This window comes from Hyperolius riggenbachi, chromosome 2, assembly GCF_040937935.1.
Source record: "Hyperolius riggenbachi isolate aHypRig1 chromosome 2, aHypRig1.pri, whole genome shotgun sequence".
Taxonomy (NCBI): domain Eukaryota; kingdom Metazoa; phylum Chordata; class Amphibia; order Anura; family Hyperoliidae; genus Hyperolius; species Hyperolius riggenbachi.
Window position 1 is genome coordinate 126,426,079 of NC_090647.1, and position 12,905 is coordinate 126,438,983.

General features: G+C 41.2%; 1 protein-coding gene across 2 annotated transcripts in view; it reads right to left on the bottom strand.

Annotated features, from left to right (window-relative positions):
• Positions 1-12,905, bottom strand: part of LOC137545771 (electroneutral sodium bicarbonate exchanger 1) — a 252,382-nt gene that overhangs the window by 37,925 nt on the left and 201,552 nt on the right. For both annotated transcript variants that reach the window (XM_068267368.1, XM_068267369.1), the window contains 5 exons: positions 9,571-9,816; positions 7,038-7,143; positions 5,897-6,058; positions 2,661-2,774; positions 683-844 (listed from right to left, as the gene is read on the bottom strand). In XM_068267368.1, coding sequence (XP_068123469.1) covers positions 683-844; positions 2,661-2,774; positions 5,897-6,058; positions 7,038-7,143; positions 9,571-9,816 — 790 coding nt within the window. The remainder of the gene's footprint in view (positions 1-682; positions 845-2,660; positions 2,775-5,896; positions 6,059-7,037; positions 7,144-9,570; positions 9,817-12,905) is intronic.

The window sequence follows — 12,905 nt, forward strand, 5'->3', positions numbered from 1 at the left end:
AAAACACAGGGCTTTGGCAGGAACTGCAAGCACTGAGACTGAAGGAGAAAATGGGTAAGATGGCTATAGACTATTCTCTATCCTGACAGGAAAGATGGGAGGAGGTGCCCAAAGTATGTAAAAGGTTTTAAAAAAACAATCTTACTTCGAATGAGGAATGAGCTTTCAATACATTTATTGGACACTATAATAACTACGCATTTCATGGGTCTTACCACCTTCCTCAGGTCAAGGACTTGGAACGCCTATCCTCCCATCCTCCTAGTCTTTCCCTAGTCAGCCCCCCCCCCCCCTGATTTCTAGCCAGATGGTTTTTGTTTTTTTATGGAGAGTGGACATCGTAGAAGAGCTGCTGACAGATCCGCATGGAGATGGTATTCTACACATGCTCGTTACGGTGGTTGCCTTATGGCAAACCATATTTGTAAGTAATATTTCACTACTCTTGTTATGCAAAGACTGAATACAGCCACTACAGTACCCTGACTTTATTTTATGCTTAAGAGGCATCCCGATTTAGTTAATATTTTGCTGTGTAAATAAACATTACCGGCATAAATAAATTAAATGATCTCTTGTTGTACTTATTTGTGTAATGTAGTGGATGGTCAGAAATAGAATACATTCTAATAAACACTATACTACATCTTTTCACCTACACATTTTTATACGGTTGCCTTACCTTGAGTTTATGCTCCTTTCTGTTGATAATGACAGCTGTAATCTGTTGGTCCATAAATATGAGAATGGTGCACAGGAGGGCAGGGATGACTGTGGGAAAAACTGTCCACCAAGGATTTGGCCCAATGGGATTCACAAACCAACCTCTGTCATCTCTAGTTGGCTTTAATGAAAAAAAGACAGATATTAATACACAACGCCATACAAGCAGAAGTGTCACTAGTACAGTTTCATGCCCTAGTTGAGTCATTTTTATGTCTGCAGTATGCATATGATAATAAATGTGCATCAATCAGCAATGCACAAAGTTTTGATTAGTCTTGGGGTCCATTCACACTATGCTCATTGCAAAACATGCATGTGTTTAAGTGTATTTTCATGTGTACTCTAGTCTAGACTGTACTGTATATACAAGCACTTTCATTGCAATGCCTACATTGGACAGGACTGGGAAACATACAAAGCAGCACATGGGAATTACCGTATTTTTCAGACTATAAGACGCACTTTTTCTCCCCCAAAAGTAGGGAGAAAAAATGGGGGCGTCTTATAGTCCGCATGTGCCTTCCCTTACCAATCCGGCGCTTGTATCCTGTGCTGTAATTAATGCAAATGACATCCGCGCTGGGAGGCAGCAGCAGTAACGTGATGCAAAGTGTCTCTGATGTTCAAACAGCAGCCGATGATCATCGGCTGTTGTTTGAACATCTCATCATGAGAGCACGCCAGTAAACAATGAAGTATGGAAGCCTCTGAGGACTCTGCCGCTATAGCGGCTGAAGATTTATTACCATACTTCTCAGCGCGATCACGCTTCTGCGCTGCAAGGATCCAGGAACAGCATTCGCTGTCATTACAGCGGCTGCTGTTATGCCGCTTTGAAAACAAATAGGATTGCGCTGAATCAGCTGCCTCACCGCCGCAAACAGGATCCCAGCCAGGACGAGTATCCATTCATTAAGCGGCTGCTGTTTGAACATCAGAGACACTTTGCATCACGTTACTGCTGCTGCCTCCCAGTGCGGATGTCATTTGCATTAATTACAGCCTGGACACCCACAACAGACCTGGCTACTTAATGAAGAAGAAGCTGCTGGTAATTTCCTCAATGTATTTGTAGTTGTTAGTGTAGCTAGGGTGGGGAGAGGCAGTGGTTTGAGTAAAGTAGTGCAGTGTAGCGGGGAGGGAGCAGGCATTTGTGTAGTTTAGTGCAGTGTAGCTGGAGGGGGGCATTAGGGGTTAGTTAAGTGTAGTGTAGTATAGTTGGTGGGAACAGCAAGTTTTATTGTAGCTGGGCAGTGTAACTTAGAGACATCTTGGGGGGGGAAGGTCTATAAGACACTCCTGGACAGTGGATGCACCTAGGTTTAGTATTTTTTTCTTCCCCTGGTTTTTGCCCTCTAAACCTGGGTGCGTCTTGTAGTCCGAAAAATACGGTATGCAATGCATTATAACACGCAGAGGAAACCAACATTGATAATAAAACACACATAGAAGCTGACACATTTCAAATGCTGCTTGGAAAGGAAAGATTACAAGCTTAGAAATACAGCATAAACAGAAGAGGAAGTCCAGGAAGGCAAATGAGAACATACAGAGACCTGCACTATACTCAGACACCACTGACAAACACTCTGATCTGGGGACTCTAAGCTTCACACAAAGAAAGGTGGCATTTTATAGTGAGAGTATAGATTCACTGGATTCCTCTTTTTGGGCCAGATAATGAACTTTATGATCTGCCTAACTTTGCAACAGGTTTCATAGCAATCTAACAGAATGGTCAGACCTTCAGCAGAGAATGCTGTGTGGTCTACACAAAATGCTCCAATTATGCTTTAATGGTTAGTAAAATGCTTCAGTGATCAGCAAACTTGATCCTTATAAAATATCAAATAAACAAGCACTATTTTATTGTTTGAGAAGAACCCTTATTTTTTTATTTTTTTTAGGGACACTGTAAAAAACAAAAAAATTACCTTAAATTCATTAGGGACTTGTAGCTTTGGTGAGGGCACACCGATTAAATAGTCCAAGACTACCATTGTCAGAATTGTGAGAAATACAGCAAAGTCACTGATCATGGAGCGGACCTAGATGGAAACAAAATAAAATATGCAATTTTTTAGTGACGCAGAAACTGCATATACTATATCAAAAATACAATGCAGAAATTTAACTGAGAACCTACGCAAAGCACTGCAAAGCAATTACCACCTGGCTAAACTCACTCCCTGTAGTTATATCTGTCTTCAATGGCTGGAACTATGAATCTGGGAAGAGTAGTAGCTATGCAGGGAGTATTCATGTTAAAGGGACTCCGAGCACCTCTCATGGGCATGCCTTTAAGCCAGACAACTTCCAACAAAGTCGTGCTATGACCCCTCTGGAGGAGCCTCTTGCAATGGCCATGTGTGTCACTTCCTCTTCCTGCTTCATTCAGTGATGCACTTCTCTAACAGAGAAGACAGGGGTGACCTGGAAGGTATAACGTAGACAAGATGGCAGCCGCGATTTTTAAACTGAAATCGAACGAAAACTGTATCTACTTTCCTGCTCCGCATAAATGTAAAAAAGGCAACCGGTAAAAAGGGTGCTGGAGATAGCCACTAGGTGAATATCAATATTCTACTACTGAATTATGATAATAAAATATCTGTTATCTAAACCAATTTATAACTGACCTAACCCTACTCTCAAACAGAACCCTACCTCTACTAATGCCTAACCCAAAGACCTGGTGGTACCTAAACTGCGCCCCAAATGCAGTAGTTAGACGGCACTTTATTTGGCCTGAGGAAGTGGGCTTGGTCCCACGAAACGCGTTGCCTGTGCTAAATCTCCAATTAAACTTCCTTATCAAAGCGAGTTGTCGTCTGTGAGGTAAGTCACCTCATTTTTGTGATTTTATTGATTTTAGAGTATTTTATAGAAATTGGGCGCCTCTTTACCACTTCTGTGCCATACCCCCCCCCCCCCCCCCCCCACTTGCCTGGGTAGGGAACCTTACGCACCTGAACCAAGGTGGGATCCCACCACCTGTGGTAATCAAGGTACGCAGGATCTTTTTGCTAAGAGAGCGACCAGACCTAGGACTGCTGGTATACCTGAGTGAGTGGAGTCAGGTTTAAACACTCCACTTGCTTGAAGCGGTCGGTTGCCCCGTGTGCAACCCACCTTTGTGAGTACCCCTTTTTCAGAAGTTTTTTTTTTTTAACACCTATTTATTGAGACATACTGCATCATTTGGGCACCCGTTGTCTTTGTGTCCCCCCCCCCCAGTACTGTATACCTTCCCCTGGTGCTTAAATGTAATGCCTAAGGACCCCCCCCCACACACACACACACACTCTTCTAGCACTAAAGACCTTGTGACAGTAAATAGCGGCTACAGACGGCTAAATAGTGGCTATAAGTGGCTGTGAACAGTAAATAGTGGCTATAAAACGCTGGCGCCTCTGGGAACTCAAATTACTGCTTATAGCCACTAATCGTGGCTTTTAACATTGCCGCCTATGGCGGCACTGTGTTTTTTTACCTGCTTTTCATCTGCTCCATTCGCAGTACTTACATTGTAAATAAACTGTGGATGGAGCAGGCATGTATGTACCTGCGCAACATGCAAGCAGGTAATGGGGGCAGATATGCTGTGGAGATTGAGCTCGGGAGGACTCTGAAGGAAGAAGAAGAAGATAGCGTGTCAGTTGGACAATTGAGAACACTCCGCTGCATACACTCTGTCACACATAAAGGCTCGAGGGATAACCATCAACTTAGATCTGCCCACAAGTATTTTGACTCCCCTTAGCTGGGTAGACCTGTGGGCCCATAAAGCCTGCTCTGCAATTGCCCGGTTTGCCCCTATGGAGGTGTGGGCCCTCAACAGGCCAATCATTAAGGTTTCGTATAGTCGAACAAGCAGAAACTAAAAGTCCTCTATTAAAGGCACAGCAATCAGAGTACTACTATTGAAAACTAACTGCAGGCCATCTATAGCCTTAGATTTACAGAATCTTTTAATTCAGCTTTCTGACAGATCCAATAAAAAGAAACATTTTTAAGGAGAGGGCTTAATCCCATCCAAATGTTACCGAACTTAGGCCAGATTTGTTTATCACTATAAAGTTTGGAAATATGGTTCTAAATATGAATAAGTGGTCTGTGGTACAGTATGTTTGCCTTGTCAAATTTGCACGCTTAGGCTCTATGAAATGGATAAAACTCTTCGCAGAGGACAGATTTGCTTCAAATTAATTAGGATCAAGGTAGGCAACTAAAGTTTTGCCGAGTTATAAAGTGTATTCTGAAAAGGAAACATTTACCAGTAGAATCTGTCATTTCCTAAATCCATCTCCAAATGACAGCATCACAAACCTATAAGCAGCCTCTGATCGTCCTCCTGAGAGCACATATAGCAGAAAATGGTGCCTGCTGAAATAGCTTGGGCAGGAGGAGGCAGAGAACTTTGTTTCCTGCTAACACACCTTTATCCGCCTTGCAATATTTATAATACTAGAAAGCTTTTAGAAGCTTCAGAGGAAAGTTAAAGGCCTAAACATTTGGAGACTCTACATGAAGGAGACCCATCTACAAACCTAAAAGGAATTATATATAGCTGGTCATATTCTTTAGGTCTTCATCTCCCCAAAAGCCCAATGAAGTTTCTGATATCAAGCTGGGGCTCCCACTGTGCATTCTCCTTCTGGAGGAGGGCTGGATAGTGTAATGGTTAAGGGCTCTGCCTCTGATACAGGAGACCTGGCTTCAAATCTTGGCTCCTCCTGTGCAGTAAGCCAGCACCTATTCAGTAATGAGTACTGCCTACTACTACTTACTACTGCCTACTGAGCCTAGTGGCTGCAATATAGAAAAGTGCAATAAAAATGTTATTTGTCTTGTCTTCTGAGCTAGGGTGTTGGGCTCACAGTCGCTAATCATCCTTTCTAATGTGGGTGAATGGCAGGGTGTGGCCATGATGATACAGGAGGAGAGGTTGCAGTGCGGAGATTCCTGGGGTGCAGCGTAGGGGCCAGGGGAAGTGGCAGAGCAGGTCTGCTACTTAAGACTCTTTACTGCTGCTTCTTATGGGAGAGAGCTGTGGTCCAGGGAACAAAGAGGACTTCTAATTTCCTGAGGAGCTTAAGACGTCTGTGGATGAGCTGAACGTTATCTATTATACATGTAGATGATAAGCTGCTGTGTTCCAGTCACTTGCCTTGGTAGGGAAATACCGGCTTGTTTTAAATGTCTTCAGAGTACCAGACAATGCAAATGTGGTAAAGAAGAGGATGCAGGACCAGAAGAGAACATCCGGAGTATAGGGCCCATGATGACCACAGGCTGGTCCCACAAACTCTCCATGCATCTTCCTGCATTCCTAAAACAGAAGAAGACATTACTGCATAATGGGCAACTGCATGTCAAACACATTAACTACTCACCTCTTTATCTTGGAATATACAGAGGAAGCCGTGCTCTGATCCTTCCTGATTATGCAGAATCTGTCACAGACCTTTCTAGTAAGTACAGCCGTACCACTTGGGCCCTTATTCAATTCACTTTTTCTAGTGAGTTTTCTACGATGTTATTTTTTTTTTTACACCATGGTACTCAGCTAGCGCGACCCTTGCTATTGCAATGCATGTTCCTAATGAGTGTTACCTGTGGTAGTGCACATTACCTTAGCAATGGTCACACTATTGGAGTACCACGCTTATAGCGTAACTTGCAGTACACATCGCTGGTAGTAAGGGTAATATTGCTAACATTGGTCATATTGTGCATGGCAATTTTACCACTTTTTTGTGCATTGCCTTCTATGCCACCAGCAAGCAAGAATATACAGAGAATAATTTTAACTGTACTTACTTTTTGGTACATTTTTAATTGCATTGCAATGAACTGTTCATCCTGGATCTCTAAATGCAGCTGGAATTAAGAGCGGTTTGCTCTTCTACAGCTGTGGCAGACACAAGTAGATGACAAAGCATTGCAACTGTAGGCTTCATCTAGTCTCTTGGGCCAGGGTGGCAACTATTCATTATTTAGCAGCTGAATTCTCACAGTACATTGTTAATAAAACAGTAGCCTCTAGTGGCTAACTGCAGCATTGCTATTTTAACTTAAAGCTGAATACAACCAATAACGCCGACGGATATAAATGAGTTTGTTGTGTTAAACTCACCTGGCGTAAGTATTATTTGTTTTTACAAACAAGGTAAATTGTGCTTATATGAATTGTGTCTGCAAAGTCATGATCTATTAAAACATACACACACCAGATGAGTTTAACACATCAAACTCACAGAATCACGTATGGGAATTGCATACACATACGGTAGTTCTCATGTACTTACGCTAACAGTGAGGTTGGCCCAGTCATTTCCAGAAAAGGTTATGTTGTTTTCCCTCCAGTACAGCAAGGTTTTGTTGGACGGTTCCTCTGGAGCAGCACATTTACAGCTGCAAAGAGGACAGAATGACAACATCACAAAGACAAATCCTGGACACCACCAAGACAGGACCAGTGCAGAACTAGAACAACTCTCTGATGCGCAAACTAACATATTACCGTAAAGGTTCTCATTTACCGAGGTCACAGTATGTCAAGAGGTCAAAATAAAAAATAAATATTAAGACAGCTTTAACTGGTCACCTTTTAGCGGTCTACATTTTTATCTCGGTTACATACAGTATGCAATTTCTTCCATGGAAATCAGTGAAGTAGACAGCTGTGTAGTTATAAGTAAATTATCAATTATTTTAAATGCCTACTTGTATCCTTCACAAAGAAGAAACTTCTCTGTAAGAAGCGAGGAATGCTTCTAGAATACCTGATGAAGCAAATGTAGTTTTTCTTAAAAAAAAAAAAAATGATATAAATTTATATTTTCCTGAACCAACTGGCAGTCTCGCCTAACCAACACAAATTGCCGGAGAGCAACTTGTAAAGCAATTGTTGGTCTCTGCTGGGCTCAAAGGCTGGGTTCCCAAGTCCTCCTAAGGCTCTGCCACCTCTCCACTGCCCAGTAAAGTGCTCAATTAAGCATTTTTCCAAATATGCCTGCAGAATGCGCTATTGTTCTAATCGTGCATCATCGGCAGCTGCCTGCAATTCATTGAGGCCCAGGTTTCTGGATCACAGCTAGGCGGCATCTGGCTGACACATTGCTCCTACTCTCTGCTCCTACTCACCCCCCGCAACCATGCACGTATGGATATGGTGTGAGGTATAATACTGTATTAGCTAGGCCTATTTTTAACGCAACCTGTAAAAAAAAAAAAACAGACTCTACCATTTATATCATCCAAGCTCTTGGGTCCATGATAATCAGCATGTGTAGCTTCCAGCCATTGGTCCCCATAGCAAAATGCTCATGCTGCCCACCTCTCCCCACTGCCTATTTCCATATACTTTGCTACCCAGGGCTTATGATTTCTGATGGTGCTATATAAAGCGGTAATAATAATAATAAATATTTTTGGTCTGGATAAAAAGTCTAAAGCACATTCTACTGGTTCACCTAATGTCTGAGATATGAAAGCATTCTGCATAATGTGTTAGTTGTTCCCAAAAAAGCCAGTCTATGTGTACTTACAAGAGAAATCTATTTGGCTGCCAACTTTCAGAGCCAAAAACGTGCAGAGACGGCAGAGAATTCTTTACTAGGCCAGAGTTCTAGTCCCCTCTGCTCTGTTATTCACATTCTGAAACCTTTCAGTTTCTAAAAGAAGTGAGAGTGATATTGGAGAGTGCCATATTAATTTTCTTTTAAACAATACTAGTTGCCTAGTAGTACTGCTGATCTTTCATGCATCAGTAGTGTCTAAATCAGGGCTGTGGAGTTGGTACAAAAATCATCCGACTCCAACCCCAACTCCTCAGTTTATAAAAACCACCGACTGACTCCAGGGCCTATATACAATTCCCCTTTTCTCCTGAGTTTTCATCCCAGGTGAAAATTTGACACCTTGTCATAAAATGCTTTTTAAATCACCAGCAAGCAACACAACAAAAAAAAAAATACAAAATTATTTTGATACCATTTTTTTTTACCAACTTTTGGGTACCTTTTCAATTGTAAAATACTTGAAGTTATTTCAAAGAGAATATGAAAATTATCTCTCAGGCGAGAACTCCGGAGAGAAAGTTAATTTGCATATGGGCCCAGGTACCCAAAAATTTCTCCGACTTCACAGCCCTGGTCTGAATCAATACAAGAAAAAAAAAAAAAAAGAAGAAAAAAAAAAAAAAAAAAAGAATTGCACACCTTTGTCCAGCGGATGCTGTTGCAGGATCCAAAGGCAATTGTAATCCACAAGGTGAAAGGAGAAATCCGCACACAGACTTGATCAGGAACAGTATACAGTTTATTGTTCCATCACAAACTTATAGCAATCTGATCGTGTATGTCTATCCTAGCCTTGACAAAGGGGACCAAGTTGGCCACGAAACGATCGTTGGTGTACGGTCAGATTATTCTATGTGTGTGATGGGACAATAAACGAGACACTGTTCTTGATGAAGTCTGTGTGCGGATCTCTCCTTTGACCTTCTAGTCTGAATCAAACACCTGAAACAAGCATGTGGCAAATTCAGTCAAACTTCAGTTAAACATCTGATCTGCATGCTTGTTCAGGGTCTATTGCTAAAAATAAGAAGGACAGCCAGGCAATGTGCATTGTTTAAAAGGAAATAAATATGTAAGCTTCCATATCCCTCTCACTTCCCGTGTGCTTCAAACTTTCGAATTGGAACAATGCCTTGCGTTTATAAATTATCATAAATGTACAATACAGCTAACATGAATGTAATACTGACTAGATTAATTATCATGGAAAGCCTATGAACAATACAGTATATTTTGTTGAGAAAGGTGAACCACCTACTAATATAGAGTAAGCTCGTCCAGCTGGCTGTGCATATGGACAGGATAGGTTTCCCCCAAGTGGATCAGCTTCTCTATGGCTTCATAGATAAAAATGATGCAGATGAGTGAGGCAAAGGCTTCCTCTGTGAAGCGTGTGATGTAGCAAACCAAAGAGCTGGCATCCGTGGCAACCAGAACAATGCAGAGGAAGGCCGTCCACAGCCCGATACAGGCCCTTAGCGACAGATAGGATAGACCTTGCTCCCTGCAGGGAAGGAAAGAGAGAGACGTTCAAGATATACACAAGATCATAGGATATACGATAATTTGGATAATATCAACTGAACAAAACAACTTTCTACAAAAATGAGTAAAAAAAGTTCAAAGGTTTAACATATTTGTGGACTTATTCACTGTACATTGTCCAAGCCAGTCAAGATTTCCATATGATCACTCTAACTCCAGCAGCACAGCACTTACACTAGGTGGCCATTAGCGGAACAGTTTCAGTAAACGATCATATTTTTGCTGGTGGGCCTAATCGATTGTATTATTAAAAAATGGTTGATTGGTGCAGCAGATATCGTTATAAATACAATTGTAACTTATGGACGCAATTTGGATTTTTTTTTTTATTTTTTATTTTAAACCTCAAGTTTATTGAAACCGTTCTTTAGTTAAAAAAAATACATAACAGAGACTGTCCCATATTGATGGCCGAGTGCTTGTCATATAAACATTCATTATTCGCCAAAGACTTGCTTAAAGTGAACCCAAGGTAAGGGGGATATGGAGGCTGACATGTTTATTTCCTTTTAAATAATGCAGATTGCCTGGCTGTCCTGCTGATCCTCTGCCTCCAACTTTAGGTCATAGACCCTGAACAAGCATGCAGATCAGAGGTTTATGACAAATCTGAGTTTAGCTGCATGCTTGTTTCAAGTGTGTGATTTTGATCCTACTGACCAGAAAGATCAGCATTATTGCAAGGAAACTAGCACTGTTTAAAAGGAAATAAATATGTCGTCTTCCATTGGTCTCACACTTCAGGTTCCTTTTAAAGGATGCAACTGTAAAGCATAGAGCACAACAAGTGAAGAAAATTAGATGAATAACTTGATACGTTCATTTGATCAATCAGCTCATGAAACAACTAAACAATGAACAGTGCATAACAGTAGACTATCTATTCCAGATAGTTCACCCTCAAATACAGAGGGATAGTCCATTCTCCTAGGCTATATCTGACCAAGGTAGCCAAAAGGCATCGAAACTATATCACTTGTATATGCGAAGAACAAAGCCCCATTGACCAAATTTTATTGAACTTGGGTATAGCACCCCTGTGTTGATAGATAGCTTTCCTATAAAGAAGCATTACATAAACTGCTTTAAAGGGGAACTGAAGAGAGAGGTATATGGAGGCTGTCATGTTTATTTCCTTTTAATCAATACCAGTTGCCTGGCAGCCCTGCTGGTCTATTTCTTTGCAGTAGTATCTGATGAAAACCAGAAACAAGCATGCAGCTAGTCTTGTCAGATCAGACTTATAAGTCTGAACCACTGAAACACCTGATCTGCTGCATGCTTGTTCAGGGGCTATGACTAATAGTATTAGAGGCAGAGGATCAGCAGGGCTGCCAGGCAACTGGTGTTGTCTAAAAGGAAATAAACATGACAGCCTCCATATACCTCTCTCTTCAGTTCCCCTTTAATCCAGTCTGAGCAGGAATGGACTGTGGCTGCTGTCCAGCACTTACCGGTAGTAAGTTGTTTTGATCTCAAATTGCTTTTTCATGTGACTGTAACTGTATCAGAAAATCAGTTCAGTAAACAAAGTCTTGGCATCACACACTAGGGGGCAACCCATATGGTCGTTCAGCAATTGTATAACCTGCAGCCAGTATGCATTTACCATGGGACAAGACCAGATCATATGCAGGAAAGTGCGACAATCCACATGGCTCTTTGGACAGAGATCATCTGCCTATGCCCTAAATTTTGCAGGGCGCAGGCACCAGGTGTGAGAAAAGCCCTGTATAATATATTGCGATAGATCAAGCAGTCTGGTTGATGGGGGAAGCCCTTAGTGACACTGGTCAATGTATCATCCCAACTATCATCTGATATATTGCCCTCCTCTCTGTCCCAATATGTCTTTCATTGGTATACATGATGTGTGGCCATAGGAGTGACCACTTCACTGTACGGCGCTAAGATCAACTGCCTTTACACTAAGGAGGACACCTCCAAATGTTTAGGGAGTGATGTGAACTCAATTTTGGATTCCTTAAAGGACAAATGAAGTGAGAGGCTGCCATAAGAATTTTCTTTTAAACAATACAATACCATTTGCTTAACATTGTGCTGATCTTTCATGCATCAGTAGTGTCTGAATCAAACATCTGAAACACGCATGCAGCTAATCCAGTCAGACTTCAGTCAGAGAATCTGATCTGCATGCTTGTTCAGGGTCTATAGTTAAAAGTATTAGAGGCAGAGGATCAGCAGGACAGCCAGGCAACCTGCATTGTTTAAAAGTAAATAAATATGCCAGCTACCATAACCCTCTCATTTGTCCTTTAGTTGTCGTTTAATGCTGTGAATCAATTCAATACAATACTTTCTTTCGATCTGAATGACCAAGGACATCTCAATAGCACATTAAAAATGCATGCTTACAATGTGGCTCATTGTAAAAAAATTCCATTCTACCTCTTCATTTTACAGTAGTTTAAAAGTTTAGCAGAGGCTTTTATTACCATGTTTCAGCAGACGGCCTGGCCTGTCTAAATCCAGAAATTTCAGGCAGATAAGGAATGATGTAAATGGACTTTACTTGTGCACAAAATCAAATATAGTAACTGTATGTCTAATAAAAAGTAGGAAAAAAGATTTTTATTGAAAGTTAAGTCAGAGTCTTATCCCACTTTAATCATTGAAAGTGTTGCTCGAACCAACTTTGTGTTAGTTTGACGTTGGCACTGATGCTCCATTACAAACAACGGATCATACCTCACCGTGACGTCCAAACTGATGTCCCCTTTTCACCTAATGTACAGATTTGCTTTTTCTTCTGTTAGCAACATCACCTCCATATTATAAAAACCTAACAAAACATCAACCACAAAAAACTGAAGTGTAATCAATAGGTGCAACTGTAAAACAGTTTTCTGACTGCTATAGAGGAGATATTGATTGAACTGAAGAGGGTGAGTTGGTAGCTGAATTTAGAAAAGCTTTTAAAAATGAGCTCTTATAAGTACTTAGAAAATTGAAAATCTGACTGCCATATCCTAATGCCAGGAAACACATTTATAATTCAAAGACTTTATGCAGAAAGCAAATAAAACA